We start from the raw sequence: 27,280 nt of genomic DNA, 5'->3' as shown, positions 1-27,280 counted from the left end.
CGAAGCTAAGGTTCAAGTGTCCTGCCTACAATCAATTGCTGCTAAGACTGGCCTAAAAATAGCGTTTAACAAAACTGAATTCATCACAAACATTAAACACGCTCTTCCACATATTGAATAGAACAAGAGAAAATCAAGCAGTCGAAGAAATTTAAATATCTTGGAGAAATAATTACACCTGACGGTTCAGAAAATACAGCTGTAGAAAGTAGGTCCTCTAAACTAGAAGGTGCTTTTCATCTGTGCAAAGACTTATGCAAAAGCAAAAGCCTGTCTTTAAACCTAAAAGTTTGTCATTATAACACCATGATTAGTCCGTCAGCTTTGTATGCATCAGAATGTTTAAACATGACGAAGAAAGGACCACTACGAAAACTTGAAATAAAAGACCGACAATTTTGAGGAAAATTCTTGGCCCTATCAAAGAAAACGGAGAATTCCGCCGAAGACACAACTGTGAATTATACGAACATACAGAAGACATTTTTACCAGCATGAGGAATCGGAGAATGCTGTTTTCTGGTCATCTGAAAAGAATGAGCCCGCAAAGACTTACTCATCGCATACATTCATCAAGTTCAAAAACAAAATCGTATTCAAAATGGGCTTGCGAAATTGAAAAGGATTTACAGGAAGCTGAAATTTCATTTGATGACATTCAGGATCGAGAAGTTTTCAGAGAAAAGTCAAAATTACTAAAAATCTTATTTCGCTTACTACGCTAGTTCCACGTCCTGCCGCCAAATGGTCAAAACAGAGAAAAGAAGCACAGTCAGCCAAAATGAAAATCTACTGGCAAAAGAGAAAAACACAATCAGGGAAGAGATAATCGTGGTCCATAGCAGGCCGAAACGATAGCAAAAAAAAAAGTATGGATGTCATCTGTTCGATTCGACAATATAAAATTTCATCCTCATATGATTAAATCCAGGACGTCCGACGAGCTAGAGAAACAGGAAATAAACTTTCAAAAGGCTCATTTAACCCTGATGCCATCCACAAAACTTTGATTATAAAACTTCTCATCTGTTGACTTTAATGTATTTGTCGCGTTAGTTTAAAGCTTTACATTTTTTAGTGTCGACTGGCATAACAGAAGCTGAACAAAATGTATTCTAAAAGATACGTTGCTTTAGGCTGGTTAGATAAAGAGTAGCCCAGGGCCAATATACGACTAGATGAGTGTGGGAAACCTCCGAAAACCATTCTCAAACGATGTAGTAGAATCAACTTTAAGCCGCCTGGGATTGCACTAAGTGTATCTTCGCCAAGCAGAATTCGTAGCTCTGTGATTGCATGTGGCGCTGTGTTGCTTCCACAGACTTTGAGAAGGTCCCAGAATTGGTGAGCAAATTTTTTGATTTCGAAATTTCACACTTTTTCCCCATTTCTTCTAGAGTATAAAATGATATTTTCCATTTTCGACTCATGTGTTTAGGATTAAATATAGATGTGTACACCTAAAATACAGAATGGCTGTGATCTTCCACGTGTACAGCAATGGCTCTGTCATGTAAAACTGAATGCAGAGTCAGCAGGCCATCAGGATTTGGTTTCTCCACAGAAACTGGTAAAATACAGCTGTGATTCCGTTCTACGTCAAGGGCGAGGGAGTTCTTACGGGAACTGATAGGGGATGACAGACACGTATTCTGATGCCATTTTTATAGCGACGAGAACCGGCGACGAAATCCGTGCTGCGGGGTGTTAGACCTGCTCCTTCATACAATTCGATAAGGACTAGAAGATGAAGCGACAGGTAATACTGAAGACATAATTTCGGTTAGGTTATGTAAAGTTTTCTATCCATCTTGAGTGCAGATCATCGCCGAAAAAGCACCAAGGAATTGCCTTAATTTCCCACGAACAGAGTGACAACTAGGAAAACAGAATATATACTGATGAATGCTAGGTTGTTTTAGGTTAGGTAACGTGTAATCCGGGGCCAATATACATTGATTAGGGAAAACTTTGTGACCACCTGCTTAAAAGCTTTATTTTCAGTCTTTGGAACGAAGTATATCATGTATTCGACAGTCTTTCGGTAGGTTTGTGCAGGTATATGGCGTTAGATGTCTAACAAGGGGAGGCCGCCAATTGTGAAATTCAGATTCGATTCATACTGCGCATAATAACAGCTCATGGCCAGTGGGGTAACGTGGCAAAGCACCAAGATGCACTTCTCAGCCGTTGTCGAGAAAATAGACAGTCAAAAGAAACCGTTGCGGTGAAATACTCTCTACGATTAACAATTTCCTACAACGTTGTGGCGCAGCGGTAAGCGGTCGGGTTCGTAATCCGAAGGTCGCCGGATCGAATCTCGCGCCATCCAACTTCTTTTTATTATTTGTTTTTTGTAATACAAATGTATACACATACACACACACAAAGGCTATCCTGGTAACCCGACACGACATGAACAAGGTGACGCATTCGTATACGGCACAATATTCAATCGCGATGTCTGGACGAGTCTTGCCACTTGTTTTCGTATGCCTCCAAGAGTCCACAGGTACGTTTGGACCCAGAGTACAGAAGACAGTCGAAGAGTACGCCAAGAAGTATACTAACGTTGTTATTACATCCTCCAAATCCGGTACACTAACAACGGGTTTGTTCATGGACTTCTTGCGTAATGCTTTGCAACCATACGTACAAAAGAAAGAATTTCTCCTTATGATCGAATCTTGGGGTGGGCAAACGAACCCGGCATTATACGATGAGATGTTCCAGGACGATAAGAAGTTACCAACGTGCACTATAAAAGTCATTCCTCCAAAGTGCACTCCTCTCGTCCAACCGTGTGACGTGTATTTTTACCGGCAGGTAAAAAATTTGATCAATCGCCTTCAAAATTGTGCTTTTTTAATCGAGCGAAACCGTGACATCAACTCCAGAGACGATTGTATAACAATCCAATCCATCGTCCACCACCAATTGTCTTCTCCGATTTTTGCCGATATGATACGATACGCGTGGTATGCATCAAACCTGACGAACGATGGAACAATTTTTGAGAATGTCAATCAGGTGTGTTTCCCAACAGATAATTTAAAAAACAATTGTTCTTGTAAAAACGCATCGTTTATCAGATGTGCTCGATGTCGTGCTGTTTTCTGCTTTCCATGTTTCTATGATAACTATCACTCTGGTTCGTGCGATACTCCAGCTACTTCTGGTCACTAATTGTTAATTATGTGCGAGTGTATACCGAACTTTTCAATAAATTGTATCCACTTGAATATTATTTGTGATATTGTTTTATTTCAGGTATTTTTTTTCCACGACAAACGACTTTCAACAACTTATTATATGCATAATTGTTGCAACTGATTGCCGGGAATTATATAAAAATTTGCATGCCGCGAGATTCGATCCGGCGACCTTCGGATTACAAACCCGAGCGCTTACCGCTGCGCCACGATGCTGTAGGAAATTATTAATCGTAGAGTGTATTTCACCGCAACGGTTTCTTTTATCTTTTAACTGTCTATTTTCTCGACAACGGCTGAGAAGTGCATCTTGGTGCTTTGCCACATTACACCTCTGGCCATGAGCTGTTATTATGCGCAGTATGAATCGAATCTGAATTTCACAATTGGCGGCCTCCCCTTGTAAGCACAGGTCACGTAATTCGCGTAAATAACGGGAAGCTGGCTTTCGTGCGTGGTAATGGCGCAGGGTAGCGACCCAGATGGGATCCATAGGATTTGCATCAGTCGAATCTGGTGGCCGAGATACGAACATAAGTTCACTATAATGCTCTTCAAATCATCATAGCACGGGTCTGAGTCCGAGACACGAGCTATTATACTGTTGAAAGATGACATCCCCGTCGGGAAGACATCAGCATGAAAGTATGCAGGAGGTTTGCAGATGTCAGCGTGTCTTCGATTACTATCACAGGTCCCATGCAAGCACAGGAGAATGTTTCCCACAGCATAATACTGCTGCCGCCAACCTGCGCTGCATGTTTCGAGCTGCCGTTCATCTGGATGACGGCGTTTGTGGAGGCAACCATCGACCTCATGTAGCAATAATGTGATTCCACCGAAGAACCGACCTGTATCCATTGATCTAAGATCGAATCCCGATGGTCCCGTGCCCGCTGAAATCGTAACTGACGATATCGTTGGGTCAACAGCTGAACATGTTGTGGTGGTCTGCTGCAGAGCTCCATGTACAACAATGGACTATGAACGGTGTGCTCTGAAACATTTTTACGTGCATTGTGCTCTTTCGGCAGGAGATACCACAGATCACTATCTATCCTACTTTACAGAGCAGACAAACCTCCGAACCCCACATTCTGCGTTCCGCGAAGGGTCGCGGGGGTTTCACTGACGCACAACTTTCCGTAGATGCTCACAACAGTAGCACGTGAACATTCGACCAGCTTCACCGTTTTCGAGATACTCATTCACAAGCTCTGCGTAATAATAATAAAATTCGAGAAATTAGAGCCAATGGAGAGGCTTACCGACAATCATTCTTCCCACGCACTCTTCGCGAGTGGAACAGGGTTGGACGGATCAGATAGTGGTAGCGAAAGCACCCTCTGCCATACTCCATTAGGTGGCTTGCGGAGTATGTTGTAGATGTAGATAACCATTCCCAGGTAATGGTCGGTTCAGTTGGACTAGAGGATTAGAGGATTCAGTCCATTCCGTGTGAATACAGCCGGTACCATTATGGAGTCACCATCACTTCCACAGTGGCTTGTGACATCTAGGTTCCATGGCCTCCTCTGAGATCTGCACCAAACTCGAACCCTACTATCAGTTCGAACCAACTGATTCGGGATTCATCCGACCAGACCACGATTTTCTAGTCGTCCAGTGTCCAATCGATACGGTCACAAGTACAGGAATCCACGTTCAAAACCTGTTAATACCCGTCGTGCGGTCACAATCCCGAAGCACACCTTTCCACATGGATCACAAATTACAGCTCCGTCAACGCACTGCTCTTTTATACCTTGTTTAGGCAATACTACCGCCATCTGTATAAATGCATTACCGACATCTGTATGTATGCATATCGCCACCTCTTGACTTTTGTCACCTAAGCGTATTTCCATCTTCCACATTCTTCATTAGCACCTAAAAGTCGAACATTAGTAGATGTCGACTCATCACCACCTGAAATTGCTAGGAATGATGTTCCTCAGATGCCAGTTTTAGTATTATGAATGAATAATTTCGTAATCATCATTTAAAAATGTTCCAGTTAATGAGAATTTTATTCGAGAAAATGAGCAATAGACGATCTGTGCTTTTGACGTACCATAGCACGTTTCCATTCTGTTCTGGAGAAAACTGCGCATACCTCCAATGTCGCACTAGACCTTTTGACTCGAAATGTGCTCTTAACAGAGGAAAGTCAGTGAACGTTTGTACACTGCAGCAGACTCGATGATTTAGGTCTGGAGCGTCCTAGTGAACAGCTAATTTGGTACGGTAATATACTGAGCTATGGTTAAACAGATAATGAAAAAAAAGAGAAGGCGTATAGTAAGCATAACCCCTTAAGAATATGGCATTTGTGTAAGAGACAAAGTGGAAGATATTTCAACTAAATTCTTTATAGCATGTTTGTATGAATGGTTCTTTAGATTCTAGCAAACTCTTTTGTTAGCAAAATACCATATCACTTTCAAAGCATTACGTCTCCGTTATACGAGGAATATAATTCTTGTTCACAACCACCTGTGTTAAATATACCATTGTTTATTATGGCCATTCCATACCACTAAAAAGTGACTAACTACGATCGCCTTCGACTGACCACTATAGGACCACATACGATTTGATACTTCAGTTGAAATATTCTGCAAGGTTTGGTTTTATTAACATTTACAAACACGTAAACACTTATACGTCTCAAAATATTTCGTTTTTCAGCTAACTGTACCAAATAATTTAACCCTTTGGTACGAAAAATTCTTGTTGATAGTTGTAGAAGAGTCATCTGTGTAGGAAGTCACGGTATTTCCCTACAGGGACTTGAATGGTGAGGATCCCCTTCTGACATAACAAATAGTTGTTTATCAAAGTATGGTTTAATGAAAATGTCGTGCTCCAATAGATAGGACCTTTCTCTAGAACCTACGATAGGTGTGGCGCTTAGTGTCCACCGGATTAAGAAGCAGAGCTTAGAGGTGTAAAACTGGTGGACAACATCAAGCAGAGTAGAGAAATTGCTGGATAGAGCGGAAGCACATAAAGCCCAACTGCGGATTTAAACAAACAGCTTGGAATGGAACATTTGAGAAGGCTCGATAATATAATGTGTTCAGCGTGATATACCAGAGCTACAGAAAATCCAGATACACCTGCATTTACAACTACATCTGCACTCCGCAAGCCACCTCACGATGTGAAGAGCAGAGTATTTTTGGTGGCACCATAAAAAAAATCGTTCAAATGGCTCTGAGCGCTATGGGACTTAACTTCTGAGGTCATCAGTCAAATGGTTCAAATGGCTCTGAGCACTATGGGACTTAACTTCTGAGGTCATCAGTCCCCTAGAACTTAGAACTACTGGCATCTGAGGAACATCATTCCTAGCAACTACTACCTAAGGACATCACACACATCCATGCCCGAGGCAGGATTCGAACCTGCGACCGTAGCGGTCGCGCTGTTCCAGACTGCAGCGCCTAGAACCGCTCGGCCACCCTGGCCGGCGGCACCATCAAGTAACATGTTGATCGACTCCTCTGGGAACTGTTTACTGAGCAACTCCGTACACCTCTCGCACACGCTAGCCGATCCAGTGATGAAACGGGTTGCTTTAAGTTGTATTTTCTGTATCTTCTCTACTAAGGAGGACCCCAGACTAACGATTAATGCTCAGGAATCGACCTTACAAGTGTTTTGCAGTGTCATATCGTGGAAGAATTATATTTTCTTAATTTTGTTCCATGACTCCCTACCTGGCATCTGCAGTTCATACAATTAGTTTTACATGGTCTTTCTTCTTTAGGTTCCTCAGTGCTGTCTGTTGGCTTTTACTGTTCCCGGTGATTAATCGCCAATAGCGTACTCAAACAGTAATGGATTTCTTTCCCTATGTATTCGCTGTTTTATTTACACGCAAGGTCAATCCTGTACCAATTATCAATTCTCCTTAGATCTTCCCGCATTTCGCTACAGCCTTCCCTTTTTTCTTTTTTGAATCATCAGTCTTCTGACTGGTTTCATGTGGCCAACCACGATTTCCTCTCCTGCATCAACATCTTAATCTCAGTGTAGCCCTTGCAACCTACGTCATCAATTACTTGCTGGATGTATTCCAATCTCTGTCTTCCTCTACTAACATGGAAGGTACTCCCTGATGTTCTCAAAGATGTCCCATCATCCTGTCTCTTCTCCTTGACAGTGTTTTCCGCATATACCTGTCCTCTCAGATTTTTCGCGTAAACCTCCTCATTCCTTACTTTATCAGTCCATCTAATTTGCAACATTCGTCTGCAGCACCACTTCTCAAATTCTTTGATTTTCTTCCGTTCCGGCCGGCCGAAGTGGCCGTGCGGTTAAAGGCGCTGCAGTCTGGAACCGCAAGACCGCTACGGTCGCAGGTTCGAATCCTGCCTCGGGCATGGATGTTTGTGATGTCCTTAGGTTAGTTAGGTTTAACTAGTTCTAAGTTCTAGGGGACTAATGACCTCAGCAGTTGAGTCCCATAGTGCTCAGAGCCATTTGAACCATTTGAACCATTCTTCCGTTCCGGTTTTCCAACAGTCCATGTTTCACATGCTCCAAACGTACATTCTCAGAAATTTTTTCCTCAAATCAAGGCCTATGTTAGATATTAGTAACTTTTCTTGGCCTGTAACGCCCTTTTTGCCAGTGCTAGTCTGCTTTTTATATCCTCCTTGCTCACTCTGTCATTGGTTATTTTGCTGCCTAGGTAGTATAATTCCTGAACGTCATCTACTTCCTCATCACCGATCCCGATGTTAAGTTTCTCGCTGTTCTCATTTCTGATACTTCTCATTATTTTCGTCTTCCCTCGATTAACTCCAAATCCAAATTCTGTACTCATTAGATTGTTCATTCCATTCAGTAGATCATGTAAATCTTATTCACATTCACTCAAGATAGCAATGTCATCAGCGAAACGTCTCATTGATATTCTTTCACCTTGAATTTTAATTCCACTCCTGAAACTTTCTTTTATTTCCATTATTGCTTTTTCTGTGTACAGATTGAACTACAGAGGCGAAAGACTACATTCTTGTCCTACACCCTTTTGAATCCGAGTACTTTATTCTTGTCGTCCACTCTTATTGTTCCCTCTTGGCTCTTATACATATTGTTTATTACCCGTCTCTCCCTACAGCTTAACCCTATTTTTCTCAGAATTTCGAACATCTTGCACCGTTTCGCATTGTCGAACGCTTTTTCCAGGTCGACAAATCCTATGATTTTATTTGGTTTTTCGTTAGTCTTACTTACATTATCAACCGCAATGTCAGAATTGCATCTCGGGTGCCTTTACCTTTTCTCAAGCCAATCTGATCGGCATATAGCACACCCTCAATTTTCTTTTCCATTTTTATGTACGTTATTCTTGTCATCAACTTTGATGAATGAACTGTTAAGCTGATTGTGCGATAATTCTCGCATTTGTCAGCTCTTGCAGTCTTTGGAATTATGTGGATAATATTTTTCCGAAAATCAGATGGTATGTCGCCAGACTCACGTTATACACACCAACGTGAATAGTCGTTGTGTTGCTACTTCCCCCAACGATTTTAGAAATTCTAATGGAATAATATCGATCCCTTCTGCTTTAGTACTTCAAAGCTCTTTTAAATTCTGATTCTAATACTGGATCCCCTATCTCTTTTAAATTGACTCCTGTTTCTTCTTCTATCACGTCAGACAAATCTTTCCCCTCATAAAGGCTTTCAATGTAGTCTTTCTACCTATCCACTCTCTCCTCTAAATTTTACAGTAAAATTGCCGTAGCACTCTTAATGTTACCACCCCTGCATTTAATATCGCCGAAGGTTGTTTTGGCCCTGTATGCTGAGTCTGTCCTTCCGACAATCATTTCTTTTTCGATTTCTTAACATTTTTCACGCAACCATTTCGCCTTAGTTGCCCTGCACTTCCTATTTATTTATTTCCTCAGAGAACTGTATTTCAGTATTCTTGACTTTGCCTGAACATTTTTGTACTTCCTTTTTTCATCGCTCAACTGAAGTAATTCCTCTGTTACCCATGGTTTCTTCGCAGTTACCTTCTTTTGTACCTATGTTTTCCTCACCAACTTCTATGATTGCCCTTTTTGGAGATGTGCGTTCCTCTTCAACTGTTCTCCCCACTGAGCTATTCCTCTTTACCACGTCTGCAGCCTTAGAGAACTTCCGTATCCCACATCTTTGTGTATTGATTCTTCCTGACAAACCTCTTAAACTTCAGCCTACTCTTCATCACTACTATATTGTGATATGAGTCTATACCTCCTCCGGGTACGCCTTGCAATCCTGTATCTGATTACAGAATCTCTGTCTGACCTTTATGTAATCTAATTGAAATCTTCCCGTAGCACCCGGCCGTTTCCAAGAATACCTCCTCCTCTTGTGATTCTTGAACAGAGTATACGCTATTACTAGCAAAAATTTATTACAGAAATCAATTAGGCTTTCTTCTTTCTCATTCCTTGTCCCAAGCCGATATTCTAATGTAACATTTTCTTCTGTTTCTTCCCCTACAACTGCATTCCAATGGCTCATGATTACTAGATTTTCACCTCTCTTTACGTACTACATTACCCTTTCAATGTTCTTGTATACTCTCTCTGTCTCATCTTCAGCTTGCAACGTTGGCATCTATGTCTGAACCATCGTTGTTGGTGTTGGTGGCTCTCTGCCCAACTTTCCCATTCATAACTAATCCTACTCCCGTTATACCATTTTCTGCTGCTTTTGATATTACTCTATACTCATCTGACCAGAAGTCCTTATCTTCTTTCCATTTCTCTTCACTAACCCCTACTATATCTTTATTGATCCTTTGCATTTCCCTTTTCAGATATTTTAGCTTCCCTACCACATTCAAGATTCTGATATTCGACGCACCAACTTGTAGAACGTTATCCTTTTGTTGATTATTCAATTTTTTTCTCGTGGTCATCTCCCCTTGGCAGTATCTGCTGCAGATCCAAATGGGGGGCGATTCCGAAATCTTTTGCCAATGGAGAGATCATCATGACACTTTTTCATTTACAGGCCACAAGTTCTGTGGATACACGCTATTTGTCTTTAACGCAGTGATTTCCATTGCAGTCTGCATCCTCACGCCGTTGATCATTGCTGATCCTTCTGCCTTTAGGAGCAGTTTCCTGCCCCAAGGACAAGAGAGTGCCCTGAACACTAGTCAGCTCCTCCGCCCTCTTTGACAAGGCTGTTGGCAGAATGAGAATGACTTCTTATGCCGGAAGTCTTCGGCCGCCAGTGCTGATTATTAATCAAAATTTAAGCAGCAACGGGATTCGAGCCCGGGACGCAGGACGTTTAGATTACTAACCAAAGACGCAACCCCTACATCACGGGTCTTCCCATAGACAACGAAACCGTCAACGGACAGCCTAATCTTTCTGCTGGTCTCACTGAGAAAAATTTAATGACCCGACGAGAGTCTTCAACATAGTTGTTAAATGAGATTCAATGAAAATTTAAGATTGTCAGTTTTTCACAGGCTATAAAAACCTCGATTACTCTGCAATCTTAAAAGGGGCAGACAAATATGATGTCTCGTATGAAAATAGTAATCTCAATTATGTTCAGCACATAATCTCATGTTAATATTGTTGGTTGTTACAGCCCTAAATTTACTGTTGCGTATATGAAGCATGAAAATGTGTCCGGAATGCTGAGGGCTATTCGGAAAGTAAGGGTGAACGATCGCCCAAATGGGAACCACTGTGAAAATCCGAAGAAGCTTTGCAGAAATGTGTTGCTCAGTATCCCTAGTACGCCCGTGGATGGCTCCTACAGCGTTTTCGGTGGGAAGTCATTGATCATCCAGCGTACAGTACGGACTTGGCACCTCAGATTTTCATCCCCGCTCAAATGGATCGCTGGCTATGAAGACAACATTTTGGCTCAGACAACAAGCTATAGTTACGCGTAGAGAACTGACAGAAAGCACTGTGGCTGTCTTCTACGATGAGGGTGTTGCAAAACTGGTACGATGCTACGACAAATACCTCAGTCGGAGAGGCTTCTATGTAGAGAAGTAGCTGGAAGGTATTTCTAACTGTTGCAAATAAAACATTTTTGATTTTAACTGTGGATTCCATTTCGCGACAGATCGGATCTTACTTTCCGAATAGGCCTCGTATGTACACGAGATAAAAAGAAAGCATGCGAGGAACTGACTGATTTTCTTATCCCATACATCGTGAATAGTTACCGTTACAGTATATTTAATAAATATTTGGTGAATAAAAATTAACTGCCATTAAAAATGGGTGTGGCTGTGTAGTTAACGCACCCTCATAAAGAGTGACAGAAAATGGTATAGTTGCACGTGTTGTTTACATTGGTACGTACATTTTTGTGTATGTTTTCTTTATGTAAGCTATCTCGTGTGTAATTCACCTTCACTTTTTTGCTGTTAATGAGAGCTATAACAGACCCAGAAGCATATATGAGCTCTTAGACATTTAAATGTGCGTCTTTTGACAAGTATAACTTATTTTAAGAATGTGCTGATTTTAAATGACTCGCTATTTTTATAATGTTAGTAAGACGCTTGGAAATTATTCAAGAAATAGCGCAGAAGTACTCGGGTCTTGCTATTCGGTCGTTACGCTTCGTGTAAGTGTGTGTTTTTGGCGAAAAGGTAAATTGGTGCAATGACTGTCTATAAACGGTATGATCACGATGAGCAATCGCTGAACTTAAAATATTTCGAGAGAGATCTCAAAAGTGGCATTTATTTTAGCAGAAAATTTTAATTTCTACTGAAGCAGTTCGCAATTATGCGGCTGAAGGATGTTGGGACACTTTCGGATTTAACGTCAACTCATACTGTACGTCTCCGAAATGGAACGCAATGGAAGGAAACATCAACGTCAAATGGTCGAGGCCCAATAGAAATACGGACCCCGCAACGAACTGGTGACGTCACACTAGTTGCCTTGCCTGACATACAACGCGAACACTCGGCTAAGTCTGGGGCCAGATGGGAAATCATTATCTCAAAGTAAAGATACTCACTAAAGTCTTTAAAGTTGTGTTGTGTTATCGACAGCGTGAGTGTATTTAAATGCGCAGTTATGAAGTGTTAAACTGCTCTAAAAAGTAACTCGCTCCCCGCCGGAGTTGGTCGCTGTTACTGGTAACACATGTGGTGTTACGTCCTGTGACGCACGCTACAGGGTTCGTACATTTCATCAGGTCCGCAAATAGTTGTGTTTTCACACCGAAAGGAACTTAACGCTAACACAAAGTCACTTCCATTGTCGCAGTATCGTAAGGTCCAAGTGCGGCTATGCGATACTGTAACTAGTAATATAGTACTGGGATTATGGAGCTAGCAGTGGATGAAGAAATTATAAACGGCCAAAAGAAACATAATAATGGATGTTCCTGACAACAACTGGATGGTAAATTTGCCACACTGTTGAGACTCGAAATATAGGGAAACTGACGTTCAAACATTTCAAAATATATATATATATACAGACAAACACATCAAGCAATAGGGTGTTTAAAAGGCAGTAAATATAACTTTTGTACTTTATCCCCTGTGCGTTCCTTTCTAAGCACCAATTAAGGCAAAGACACTATTTTCCTCCTTCTATACTCCCGGATTTTTCATTATCAAAAAACTTTATTAATGAAACCTGTTTTATCCATTCACGTTCTTATTTATGCGTGGTGTACGCTTATTCTCTCTCCAGGAATTGTAAAACCTAAATCATTTTATGGTTTCAAATATTTGGAGGAATACTCAAAGAGAAAATATACTTCCTGCATCCATCACAAAGATGAAACAAACGAAAAAAATGAAGGTTAAGAAGACACACAATCGGGTGAGTTGACTACCGTCCCTCAAAGTCAAAATTTTCTTCACGAGTATCCTTGACATCGACGCCCAGTTTCATTGCGTTCCGACAGGTTACGTTGACGGTTTGTGTGAAATCCACCACTCATATGCCTTGAGGACGTCGTTACGTCCAGTTTGGACAGACCTTTGTTACATATATGTATATTTATTATATACATGTTTATCGAATGTATTTAAATCCCCTAAGGCTTATGGGACTTTATCGTCTGTGCTAATCCGCATCGTATCGTAATTAATGCTCTGTTCAGTTATCTTGTAACGTGAATGAAGGATACATTTAAGATTCGCGTGAAGTTTAAGTTTGTCTGCGAGACTGGTGTGTAAAAAGATCCAAAGATCCATCCCACAGCTTAAATTATAATTTTTAAGGCAACTTTTCCCTATGCGAAATTGCTGAAATACACTGAAGAGCCACCTGCCTAATATCGTGTATGTCTGAAGTAGTGCTGGTTGGAACTGACACCATGAATCTTCACGGCTGTCCATAAATCCGTAAGAGTTCGAAGGGGTGGAGACCTCTTCTGAACAGCACGTTGCAAGGCATTGCAGACATGCCTAATAATGTTCATGTCTGGGGAGTTTAAAGTCCAGCGGGAATGTTTAAACTCAGAAGAGTATTGCTGGAGCCACTCTGTAGCGGTTCTGGACGAGTGGGGTGTCGCATTGTCCTGCTAAAATTTCCCAAGTCCGTCGGAATGCACAATGGAATCAATGGATGCAGGTGATCAGACAGGATGCTTACCTACGTGTAACCTATCATAGTCGTATCTAGACGAATCAGGAGTCCCATATCAACTGCACACGCCCCACACCATTAAGAGCCTCCACCAGTTTGAACAGTCCCCTGCTGACATTCACGGTCCATGGGTTCACGAGGTTGTCTCTATACCTGTACACGTCCATCCGCTCGATACAATTTGAAACGAGACTCGTCCGACCAGGCAACACGTTTCCAGTCATCAACAGTCCACTGTCAGTGTTGACGGCCCGGGCGAGGCGTCAAGCTTCGTGTCGTGCAGTCATCAAGGGTACACGATCGGGCCTCCAGCTTCGAAAGCCCATATCGATGATGTTCCGTTGAATGCTGTGCGTGCTCACTCTTGTTGGTGGCCCAGCACTGTAATACGCAGCAATTTGCGGAATGGTTGCACTTCTGCCGCGTTGAACGATTCTCTTCGGTTTTCGTTGGCCCCGTTCTTGCAGGATATTTTTCCGGCAACAGCGGTCGGAGATTTGATTTTTACCGGATTCCTGATATTCACGGTACACTCGTGAAATGGTCGTACGGGAAAATCCTTTCATGGCTACCTCGAAGATGTTGTGTCCCATCTCTCGTGCGCCGACTATAACAGAACTTTCAAACTCACTTAAATCTTGAAAACCTGTCATTGTAGCGGCAGTAACCGACCTAACAACTGCGACAGACATTTGTTGTCTTATGTAGGCGTTGCCGACCGCAGTGTCATATTCTGCCTTTTTACATATCTCTGTATTTGAATACGCATGCGTATACCTGTTTCTTCGGCGCTTCAATGTAAAATCAGTTGAGTTACACAGTTTTTCGTCGTTTATTCAAAACGGACACTACTTTTATATTTGATTTTGCAGACAGCGTTGTTTCACGTCTCTCTTAATGTGTACAGGAACGTTAAATACGTGTGGGGGATCCCTTCTTGCATTTGCGAAAGCCAGATCTCGCACACGATGAAGGCACGTCAGTCCAATACCCCGCTGTCAGCAGACAGTTTCAGGCCGAAAAACTCATAAAAAACATTAGATCATGGATGAGCATATCAACAGCCTGCATCCTGTTGTCTGAAGGTGGTCACGTTTCACTAGATGGGTCGCCGATTATAAGCTCGCACCATCATTTATTACGTTTTACATCTAAGACTGAGGAATGAGAGAAGCATATTTCATTGTATTCTGATTTCTAGGCTGCCTCTCAAAACAACATAGGTAGAGCATAAGACTAGCAGGGGAGGCACCCTGTCTCTCGTACATCGGAGGAAACAAATTTAGAGAATGTACAGGACTTTTTCCTTGTTCCAAAAACCTAAAAATTTAGGCCGCCAACATTTTGTCAAAGCTGTATGGACAAAAACTGTATCCAGCTGGTCGCTCCGAGCGTACGTGCCACATCAATTGGTAAGTTACCGCTTCAGAGGCCTAATTATAAGGCAGCCAGACTGCATCCTGCTCAGTACTACTTAATATGTTCAGTCTATCAGAATATTGAATCAGGTTATTTACATCAGTGACGGCTTGCATGTCGTCTGTGGAGAAGCCCTCGTCCCCAAAGTAGAATTGCTCCAGCTGTTCCGCTGCGCGGGTCCGCTGTTCTTCGGTGGGGAGCGGCAGCTGGGAGCCGACCAGCGCCGTGAAGTTCTCCTTCAAGTCGGCGATCCCTGCTTCCGTCATAATGGTGGTGTCTGCAAATTAAATGAAACTCTCCATTAACTGCCAAATTTCAAGTGAATTCGAGCAAAGTTCTACAGGATTACGGCCTGGCATCAAGGAGTCATCGCTTGACATCTGTTATTGGCAGGAAATGAATCATGACAAAGAACGAATGACCAGGCGAGAAGTTTGAGGAATTAGAGCCATGCATAACAAGAGTAAAGATGGATACTGACTACAGTAAAATTTAAGAGACCTTTTGAGGAAATAGAAGCAGCTATATGAATATGAAGAGCTGGATGGCAAGCCAGTATTAACTAAAGACGGGAAAGTCCAAATGTGGAAGGGATATGCAGAAGGGCTGCACAGGGAAAGGTGAGGGAAAGTAGATGAAGATAAGTTGGAAAATATGATCCTAAGACAAAAATCCGACAGGGCAGCTAAAGACCTAAGTCGAAACAAACTACACGGAATAGATGACATTTTATCACAAATTGCTGAGATTCTTCGGATAGCAAGCTACGACAAAGTATTCTACCTATTGTGCAAGATATGCGAGAGAAGGGAATTATCCTCCGACTACAAGAAGAGTGCAATAATTCCAATTCCAAGACAGGCAGGTGCGAGTAGGTTTAAATATTACAGAACTACACTATAGAGCCATAGAGACTGGTAAGCCCGCCTAATATCGTTTTCGGCCCCCGCAAGCAGAAGTGCCGCAACACGATGTATCATGGATTCGACTAATGTCTGAAGTAGAGATGAAGGGAACTGACACCATGAATCCTGCAGGGTTGTCCATAAATCGATAACAGTACGAGAGGGTGGTGGCCTCTTCTGAACAGCACGTTGCAAGGCATCGCAGATACGCTCAATAATGTTTATATCTGGGGAGTTTAGTGGCCCGCAGAAGTGTTTAAACTCAGAAGAGTGTTCCTGGAGCCACTCTGTAGCAATTCTGGACTTGTGGGTTGTCGCATTGTCCTGCTGAAATTGCCCAAGTGGGTTCAAATGGCTCTGAGCACTATGGGACTTAACATCTGAGGTCATCAGTCCCCTAGAACTTAGAACTACTTAAACCTAAGTAATCTAAGGACCGGAGCGGTCGCGCGGTTCCAGACTGAAGCGCCTAGAACCGCTCGGCCACACCGGCCAAAATTACCCAAGTCCGTCGGAATGCACAGTGGACATCAATGGATGCAGGTGATCAGATAGGACACTGACGTACGTATCACTTGTCACAGTCATATCTAGAATGATCATAGATCCCATATCACTCCAACTGCACATGCCCCACACCATTACAGAGCCTCCACTAGCTTGAACAGTCCCTTGCTGGCATGTAGGGTCCATGGATTCATGAGGATGTCTCTATACCTTTACACGTCAATCCGCTCGATACAATTTGAAACGAGACTTGTCCGACCAGGCAACGTGTTTCCAGTCATCAACAGTCCAATGTTGGTGTTACTTTCCAGACGAAAGGGAACTCATCTGCGAAAAGAACACTGGCCCACTCTTAGACCGTCCAGGTGGCATTTTGATGACTCCACTCTAGAAGTTCCCTTCTGTGAAGACGCATCAGAGCTGCACATACAGAAAACTTCTGTCGACCGTTTGTCTCGATACAACAAGTCCCGTGGATGGTGCGAGGTGAGATGCCAGTTGCCGTGCAGTAATAAGGCCACGTCGTCGGCCAAATAACGGTCCTCTCTTTTCGATATCACTCGTGGTCAGCCCTGCCCTGGTTTTTGGGATACTGTTTCGGTCTCTGTAAATTATCGCCACAGCCGAGAAACAACAGAACGGTTCACATTAAGTCTTCCGCCATATCAGTTTGCTACTGTCCTGCTTCCATTCTTCTTGGGGCCCTCCATCACAGAGAGTCTGGTAGGCGTCTTCCTTTGTGCCATACTCTATCGTCTGTGACTGTGTACACAGCGAATGTGGCTGTGGGACTACCGGCAAACACTACCCAGTTTGACATGTGCCCTGACGTTATCGTTGACGTGGTTGTCCGTTAACCGGAATGTCATCTTCCGTGCAGAACACGACTGTACGGACATCTGTTGACATTTTGTATGATTATACTGTGAATTAGACACAACACGGGGAAATACAGGTTTGTTGCTTTAATTTTGGTCACCAGTGTAGTAACCAGACGAAGTTCCACGGCAGTCAACCACGGGACATCGTAACATGTTACTCATCCTCTGGCTTCATAAATCCAAGATAATAAACCCAACTAAATGCATAAAAGAAATTCGTGTGAGGAATCCTTATAAAGATCATCAGCAACATTTGATCTCTCCATTCTCTGTTGTAGATATTTGCAGCTAGCTCAACTTGGAAATAGCATAAGAAATAATCTCGATGTCAGCGAGGGAATGTTTGCTTACGAGCATGCAATATTCATATGTTGCTGTGAATATAGTACGAGGTGTGATCAAAAAATAATCGGTAATTCTTTTTAATTTCGCCGGCTTTTTCAAAACATTTTTATGTTGTTGGTACAAATTTTCCTGATGTATGATGCAGTTTCAGCTGTTATTTCATTGTTGACAATCGAAAAGGTTGTACGTGTTTTCCAGTGCTCGGCGAAGTTTTACTATCGTAAAAGATGCACCAAAGAATTCGTATTAAATTTTTGTTTAAAAATGGAATAAAACACAGCACCGCATTCTAAGTGTTATCTTTGGCTTTTGGCAAATCTACTAAGAGTAAGACAGGAGTTTACGGATGGTATCAACGTTTCGAAGAGGGTCGAGAAGACGTTGAAGACGACGACCACCCTGGACGCACTAGCAGGCCAGTCACTGACGGCAATGTGGAAGAAGCAAAGGAAATACTCTGAAAAATAGACTAATCATCATCAGAGAAGTTGCTGATGGTGTCGGCATATACTTTGGCTCATGCAAAGCAATTTTTACGATTGTTTTCGGCATGAAACCTGTAGCAACAAAGTTTGTTCCCAAACTGTTGAATTTTGGCCAGAAACAACGTCGCGTAGACATCACTCATGAATTGCTGGATGAAGTCGACAATGATACAGAACTTCTACAGCAGCTTATAACAGGTGACGGAACATCGGTACACGCGTATATCGTCGAAACCAATGTCCAGTCGTCCCAATCGAAGCTGCCTGAAGAGCCAAGGTCGAAAGAATTCGACAAGTTCGAGCACGTGTGAAAGTTCTTCTCAATGTTTTCTTCGATTTCAGTGGAATAGGGTGAGTTCCTGCCCTATGGTCTTACAGTAAATAAGGAATACTACCTGTAAGTTATGCACCGTTTGCGTGAGCAATCCGAAGAAAACAACCAGAATGGGGGCAAAACCACTGGTGGAAACTCAATCACGATAATGCTCCTGCTCACACCTCAGTATTTGTTGGTGATTTTGTTGGCAAAAGAAAAGCGTTGTGTTGTCTCAGTCACAATATTCACCGGACATGATCGTCTTTCTATTTTCGAGTCTGAAGAAAACCGTGAAAGGATGTCGTTTTTCCGCCATTGAAGAGATAAAAACGGAATCGCTGAAGGAGCCGAACCCCATAACGAAAACGGAGTTCCAGAAGTGCTTCCAAGATTGGAAAGAATGCTGGCGCAAGCGTATATTTCTGAAGGGGAATACCTGCAAGATTGTGTCTAGCAGATATTCCCGGTAAAGATCCGCGGTGCGTGTGTATCGCGGAGCGTTGCTTATGATTCTGAGTACTTTGTTCTGTATGAGCTGCAGACGGCGCAGGCGTGTGGGCGCAGCGTATCTCCAGACGGGAGCAGCATACGTCATCAGAGGTCTGATAAGTGTGGTGTAAATGGACGTGGACACCCTCCTATTCAGTGTGCTACGCCTGTTAAGCATAGGGTAGAGTTGTTTGAGCCTCGCGTTTGCTTTGTTGGTCACGTGTTGAATGTTGATGAATGGACATATGAACATTCTATACGAAAAACAAGAATTCCCGTTACTTTTCGATGGAACCTCGTGTGTGAACCATAAATGGTAAAAGATGCTGAATTTACAGCCACATACATAGTGTACATCACAAAAATTACAAGTAAATTATATATGAATCCAAACAAAATTAGTGAAGCCCAGATTTTAAGAGGTTTTGTTACTTACTGACGGATATAAGGACTCCTTCTCCAGAACTGATGCCTAGTATGATGGGCACCTGATTGTACGTGCCAGTTCTGAGGACGTCCACTGGATGCTCGATGACCAGCGCAGAATCCGAGGGCGGCTCCACAACGGGAACGAAATCCAGCGGCAGTGGGCACCGTTTCTCCTGTACAAGGTGCACAGCGTTAAGGTTGGACCCAGTATAGCGGAAACGACTGTACACATATTACATTTTGTTGTTGTTGTGGTCTCCAGTCCAGAGGCTGGTTTGATGCAGATCTCCATGCTACTCTATCCTGTGCAAGCTTCTTCATCTCCCAGTACCTACTGCAACCTATATCCTTCTGAATCTGCTTAGTGTATTCACCTCTTGGTGTCCCACTATGATTTTTACCCTCCACGCTGCCCTCCAATACTAAATTAGTGATCCCTTGATGCCTCAGAATATGCCCTACCAACCGATCCCTAGTCAAGCTGTGCCACAAATTTCTCTTCTCTCCAAATCTATTCAGTACCTCCTCATTAGTTATGTGATCTACCCATCTAATCTTCAGCATTTTTCTGTGTCACCACATTTCGAAAGCTTCTATTCTCTTCTTGTCTAAACTATTTATCGTCCACGTTTCACTTCCATACATGGCTACACTCCATACAAATACTTTCAGAAACGACTTCCTGACACTTAATTCTATACTCGATGTTAACAAATTTCTCTTCTTCAGAAACGCTTTCCTTGCCATTGTTAGTCCACATTTTATATCCTCTCTACTTCGACCATCATCAGTTATTTTGCTCCCCAAATAGCAAAACTCATTTACTACTTTAAGCGTCTCATTTCCTAATCTAATTCCCTCAGCATCAACAGATTTCATTCGACTACATTCCATTATCCTCGTTTTGCTTTTGTTGATGTTCATCTTATATCCTCCTTTCAAGACACTGTCCATTCCGTTCAGCTGCTCTTCCAGGTCCTTTGCTGTCTCTGACAGAATTACAATGTCATCGCCGAACCTCAAAGTTTTTATTTCTTCTCCATGGATTTTAATTCTTGCTCCGAATTTTTCTTTTGTTTCCTGTACTGCTTGCTAAATACACAGGTTGAATAACATCGGGGAAAGCCTACAACCCTGTCTCACTCCCTTCCCAACCACTGCTTCCCTTTCATGCCCCTCGACTCTTATAACTGCCAGCTGGTTTCTGTACAAATTGTAAATAGCCTTTCGCTCCCTGTATTTTACCCCTGCCACCTTCAGAATTTGAAAGAGAGTGTTCCAGTCAACATTGTGAAAAGCTTTCTCTAAGTCTACAAATGCTAGAAACGTAGGTTTGCCTTCTTTAATCTATTTTCTAAGATAAGTCGTAGGGTTGGTATTGCCTCCAACATTTCAACGGAATCCAAACTAATCTTCCCCGAGGTCGGCTTCTAGCAGTTTTTCCATTCGTCTGTAAAGAATTCGTGTTAGTATTTTTCAGCAGTGGAGTATTAAACTGATAGTTCGGTAATTTTCACATCTGTCAACACCTGCTTTCTTTGGGATTGGAATTGTTGTATTCTTCTTGAAGTCTGAGGCTATTTCGCCTGTCTCATACAACTTGCTCACTAGATGGTAGAGTTTTGTTAGGCCTGGCCCTCCCAAGTCTGTCAGTAGTTCTAATGGAATGTTGTCTACTCCCGGGGCCTTGTATCGACTTAGGTCTTTCAGTGTTCATTATTACGATTTATCTGGCCTATTATCAAGCGGGCGTCGAACCAATCGGCGTGATCGGATGATCTAGTCGTCCTGACAACAATATATCAAGAGCGCCATTATGTAATAGGCTTGTACGCTCGCAGTTTATTCATCTTCCGCTCGCGGACTAAAACGGGCGCTAATGTTGTTCTTTAGCTCCCCAAAATATGGAAATCACGTAGGGAAAGATCAGGACTGTATGGAGGATGTGTAAGGGCTTCCCAGCGAAACTTGTGCAGCGTAATCGAAACAATCTGGCCAACATGTGGGCGGGCATAACTCTGCAACAGTATGGCGCCGATCGTCAACATTTCTAGGAGTTTGGACGTGATGTTGAGTTTCAAGGTTTGCCAGGCATCCAAGTACCGACGTTAACTGTGGCGCCGAGTTCGAGACAATCGAAGAGCAGCAGGCCCTTGTAGTCAGAGAAATGACGACACAATGTTTCATCTTCCCTGACAGTACGTGACAGGAAACGATATTCCTCATCGAGATATCGTTCCATGTGCTGCAGCGATGTCGACACTCTGTTCAACTTCTGTTCCTCCGTCAGGCTGTAGGAAATCGACTGTGGTGACTGCGTGTGCGGTACCGTAACTAATGTCCAACATGTCCGCAGTCGGTCTTTTCTGATGGCAGTAACCACCGCAGCAGCGACAGGACGGGGAAATGACACGATGTGCCTGTCCTGGCCGACTGCTAACTTTCAGTGGTACCACACATTTTCGAAATCGTTTATTCCAGGCAAATATACGCTCACATGACATACTGTGATCGCCATACGCAACAGACTTTTAGACAAGAATTTCACTTCCTGATACTCCTTCAGCAGTCAGAAATCGAACTACAACTCGCTGTTGCTCTTTCGGAGCTTCATAATGAAATCCGACGCACACGCGACTGGCTGACTTCACGTCGAGCACGTATAACAGACAAATAGTGAGCGATGAATGCACACGCTGTTCGTTCCTGATTCCGAACAGAGGGCACTTCTGTACAGATACCTACCTGCCTTTCCAACGGCTGCCCTACACTCGTTATATAATCTGTCTCGTCTTCATCTGACTGTCCCTTATAATATTTTCATGTTTACGTTCTGTCATGCAAAAAGATGTTGTAAACTGATTAACGCATTCATTTCTTTTGGAGAATCACTGTGAAAGCACAGGCCGCTGAAGGCGAAAGTTTGGCAAGGCTGTCTCCCCTGCTGACCGTTTCACCACAGATATGCATTGTTTTGAGTTACCGACATCGCGCATGCAGCAGTCAAGAAAGGTAACTGGTGAGCAACTGAGCCGATGCGCTTGGTCCTACCATCCCCATCGCCCAGTGTTAGGAGCCAACTACCTAGGCTGAAGCCTAGCCTACACAGATCACGGTATTCAGTGCGATGCGTCGGACCTGTCATCAAATCCAACAGAACCTACTGGTGGAGTGGTCCCTGTTAGTGAAAAAGACAGTTTATCGTTGCCCTACATAAGAACAATTCGCCTAAGTATGTAGAATCCGAATAACAAATTTTCTAATATGAAATTAGAAGAAAATAGCTTATACAGGGAATCACGTTACTGAAAATGAACTGACTTACAACTCTAATAAAGAAATATCTTTCCAGTGGTCAATATTTGTTCGCTAGCACTTGCACGATGCTGTAATCAGACTTCATGGTACTCGTATTTTTATAACTGTGTCAAGTAACGTTTATCTGCATTTTATAGAAGTGTCCCTTTTTTAATTTAGTTACGCACACTAATAACTCATTTATGTTCTTTCCTTATAGTTTGTTAGCAAAGCTCTTCGTATCATGTAAACATAGAAAGAATTCTGCCTACAGTTTTGTGCCTATAGCAGTGCAAATGAGGAAAGCAGCTGTATAGTCTGAAACATACTTTCTGTGTATTGTTCCTATTTAACATACTAACATGACCACAGGTCGAAAATCAGTGTGGGTGCTCTAAATCACAGTTCACAAATGTTGAAACTAAACCTCCTGAAAATCCAGTTTCAATATCTTTGAATGAGCAACACCTGACAAAGGTAAACAGACTACTGTTTATTACGTTCTTTTGCCACACTAATCAATTAATACAAAAAGTAATCCACAATCTATATGCAACTGTTTTATTTTTAAAATCTTTGTGTAATTTCTAATTCTCACTCATAAAGAATGTGTTCCTACGAACGGTGAATAGTTTCATGAAAAAGTACGCCACAATGACAAGGTTCAAATTTTTTCCTTCTTGTTATTGACATCCAAAATACCATTGTTGTTCAATTTCTCTTGCGTCGTTGTTAGCGCAGATAAGATTTTAATCTTCTAAGGGCGGACAAAGAAAGGTCTGCTCTACCTATAGAAATTGGTATCGTTAAAGCGATCGTTATCAATTTCATCATGTCTGGATTCGAAGCGCACTAAGTCTTCTGTACTTACAACGAAATAATTTTTAGATTTACACACATTGAACATCATATTCGTATGCAACGTTGGTCTTTCTGGGTCAAGGCTAGCCTTATAAAATTCTGTTACATAACTACAATCTTTAGTTTTGGGAAATACACTCCTGGAAATGGAAAAAAGAACACATTGACACCGGTGTGTCAGACCCACCATACTTGCTCCGGACACTGCGAGAGGGCTGTACAAGCAATGATCACACGCACGGCACAGCGGACACACCAGGACCCGCGGTGTTGGCCGTCGAATGGCGCTAGCTGCGCAGCATTTGTGCACCGCCGCCGTCAGTGTCAGCCAGTTTGCCGTGGCATACGGAGCTCCATCGCAGTCTTTAACACTGGTAGCATGCCGCGACAGCGTGGACGTGAACCGTATGTGCAGTTGACGGACTTTGAGCGAGGGCGTATAGTGGGCATGCGGGAGGCCGGGTGGACGTACCGCCGAATTGCTCAACACGTGGGGCGTGAGGTCTCCACAGTACATAGATGTTGTCGCCAGTGGTCAGCGGAAAGTGCACGTGCCCGTCGACCTGGGACCGGACCGCAGCGACGCACGGATGCACGCCAAGACCGTAGGATCCTACGCAGTGCCGTAGGGGACCGCACCGCCACTTCCCAGCAAATTAGGGACACTGTTGCTCCTGGGGTATCGGCGAGGACCATTCGCAACCGTCTCCATGAAGCTGGGCTACGGTCCCGCACACCGTTAGGCCGTCTTCCGCTCACGCCCGAACATCGTGCAGCCCGCCTCCAGTGGTGTCGCGACAGGCGTGAATGGAGGGACGAATGGAGACGCGTCGTCTTCAGCGATGAGAGTCGCTTCTGCCTTGATGCCAATGATGGTCGTATGCGTGTTTGGCGCCGTGCAGGTGAGCGCCACAATCAGGACTGCATACGACCGAGGCACACAGGGCCAACACCCGGCATCATGATGTGGGGAGCGATCTCCTACACTGGCCGTACACCACTGGTGATCGTCGAGGGGACACTGAATAGTGCACGGTACATCCAAACCGTCATCGAACCCATCGTTCTACCATTCCTAGACCGGCAAGGGAACTTGCTGTTCCAACAGGACAATGCACGTCCGCATGTATCCCGTGCCACCCAACGTGCTCTAGAAGGTGTAAGTCAACTACCCTGGCCAGCAAGATCTCCGGATCTGTCCCCCATTGAGCATGTTTGGCACTGGATGAAGCGTCGTCTCACGCGGTCTGCACGTCCAGCACGAACGCTGGTCCAACTGAGGCGCCAGGTGGAAATGGCATGGCAAGCCGTTCCACAGGACTACATCCAGCATCTCTACGATCGTCTCCATGGGAGAATAGCAGCCTGCATTGCTGCGAAAGGTGGATATACACTGTAGTAGTGCCGACATTGTGCATGCTCTGTTGCCTGTGTCTATGTGCCTGTGGTTCTGTCAGTGTGATCATGTGATGTATCTGACCCCAGGAATGTGTCAATAAAGTTTCCCCTTCCTGGGACAATGAATTCACGGTGTTCTTATTTCAATTTCCAGGAGTGTATAAATGTCTTATTTCTTTGAAGTTTGTCACAGCGTCTTTAGAAAATCGATCCTCGAAAGACTGAATCACAATATCTAAACCCTCATAACAAACTCTACGGTTATAACCACCGGGGCCCGGCAGAAGCGTATGTTGAAGTGCCGTAAGCAAGTTTTCGAGAAGCGATTCAAACTTTTGGATGTTTCAAATGTTTCACATAAAATTTTTTGGCCAGTTCCAAGCAAGAGCTCCATTCGTCATCGGAACTGTCATCGGTTCGAGATAACTTCACAACATCTCGGACACTATTAATGTTGTCCGTCGATTTATGAAGCTGTAGGGAGAAATTTTGCAGAAAATCATGCGCAGTTTCACCTCGCTCTAAAATGTTGATAGGAAGTGTCATGACAAAGATTGATACAAAGGAACACAGAAAATTTAAGATACTTTTAGCTTTAGCACCGACATCATATTTTTCGAGCTCAGGTTCCCCGAAGAACAAAATTAACTGTTCGTAGTTCTGGAATACAATTTTCAAAAAATTTGTTCTACAACACCTCCTGACAGGGAAAACAGTTCGAGGAGCTACGGGATGAATAAACTTAACACCTTTGGCAGCTCGCAAGGCTTCAAATATTGCTAGTCGCTCGGGGGACGCGAGTGTAAAATTGATTGTTTCTTTCACACTTGAAAGGCTCTCACCATAGTCTCATTTTGCATTGCCTCTTGTGTCACACGGTTCAAATACAGTGGACCTCTAGAACTCAGGGCTCAGTTTCTCTGATTTTTCCTAGCAACCCAGAAAAAGCGCCACTCATATTTGCCGATCTGTCAGTAGCAATACTTCAGCATGACTTGATATCTAGAGAAAAATGAGTGAGAACGTCCATTAAAGTCGTCAACAGTGCGTCAGCTGTAGAAGATTCCGTATAAGAGAAACCAAAAAAAGAATTCTTAAATTTGAAAATTACCACCACTGACACATCCACAATTATCGAATAGTAGTGGGAATATTTTACTAACTGCAAACTGTATCAAATTTTGTAAGACTTCTTTAGCCATAATAGAACCTATTTCACTTTTTATGGCGTGCGAAAGCCATCTACACTTTGTAAGCCGGGGCTAAGAGGATAACTAATAGTAACAATCCATTATAATTAGAATTTTCATCTGTGTGGCCAGGAATTGCTAACCTATGCTGTAACAGATAACGCAGTGAAGGTAATATTCCCAACAGATGTATACCATATATAGACCGAAGAGATGAATGAAAATTTGTAACAAGGCTGGGACTCGAACGTGGGTCTCCTGCTCAATAGGCAACTGTGCTAGCCACAACGCCACTCAGATAGAGTGGCTTTGCACAGCTGCACGCACTACCATAGACAACTCCATCTTCAATCCCAATTCTCATTCATGCCTCAGCCCACTTCAGATTCCCAGCAGACCCCGTTTCGTTCGATGCTGAAGTGCTACTCCAGCCTTTGCAGTGCTGTTCAAGATGGAATACCAACTGCGCTGAGGCGTGAATGGAATTTGGGATAAGGCGGGACGCGTGCCAGGCAAGTCTGCTCAGCTGTGCAAATCCACTGTGCCAGTCTGGTGTAGATGTTATCGCATCCGCCTTGAGCATGACACCTTGGTTCGAATCCTAGCCTTGGTATAAATTTTCATTCGTCGCTTCAATCTGCATATGTACATCACAGATGTTGAGACTTGAAAACGTCTCTTAAAACATATTTTTTCATTTGATTCTCAACAGAACTACTCTTGCAGAGTTCATTTCTCCCTCGTTACCTTAGACATTAAACGCTAACCGTTCACACATCTATCAAACGCACTTTTCCTAATGCAACATGACGTATGAGAATTAAACTTCTCATGACGAGCCAATCTTTCTAATGCTACGTTCCAAGAAGACAATCAGACTTCAACGAATGCTTTTATCACAACTTCGTCTTGTTTAGCTTTCTTCGTGAAA

At 43.1% G+C, this 27,280-nt stretch overlaps 1 protein-coding gene across 1 annotated transcript in view; it reads right to left on the bottom strand.

Annotated features, from left to right (window-relative positions):
* Positions 1 to 27,280, bottom strand: part of LOC126198871 (cholinesterase 1-like) — a 121,130-nt gene that overhangs the window by 23,417 nt on the left and 70,433 nt on the right. Inside the window, exons 6-7 of the mRNA XM_049935472.1 lie at positions 19,611 to 19,776; positions 15,345 to 15,523 (exon numbers count right to left, since the gene is read on the bottom strand). Of these exons, the coding sequence (XP_049791429.1) occupies positions 15,345 to 15,523; positions 19,611 to 19,776 (345 nt within the window). The remainder of the gene's footprint in view (positions 1 to 15,344; positions 15,524 to 19,610; positions 19,777 to 27,280) is intronic.

This window comes from Schistocerca nitens, chromosome 8 (genome assembly GCF_023898315.1).
Source record: "Schistocerca nitens isolate TAMUIC-IGC-003100 chromosome 8, iqSchNite1.1, whole genome shotgun sequence".
NCBI lineage: Eukaryota > Metazoa > Arthropoda > Insecta > Orthoptera > Acrididae > Schistocerca > Schistocerca nitens.
This window is presented reverse-complemented; position numbering and strand designations above follow the sequence as displayed.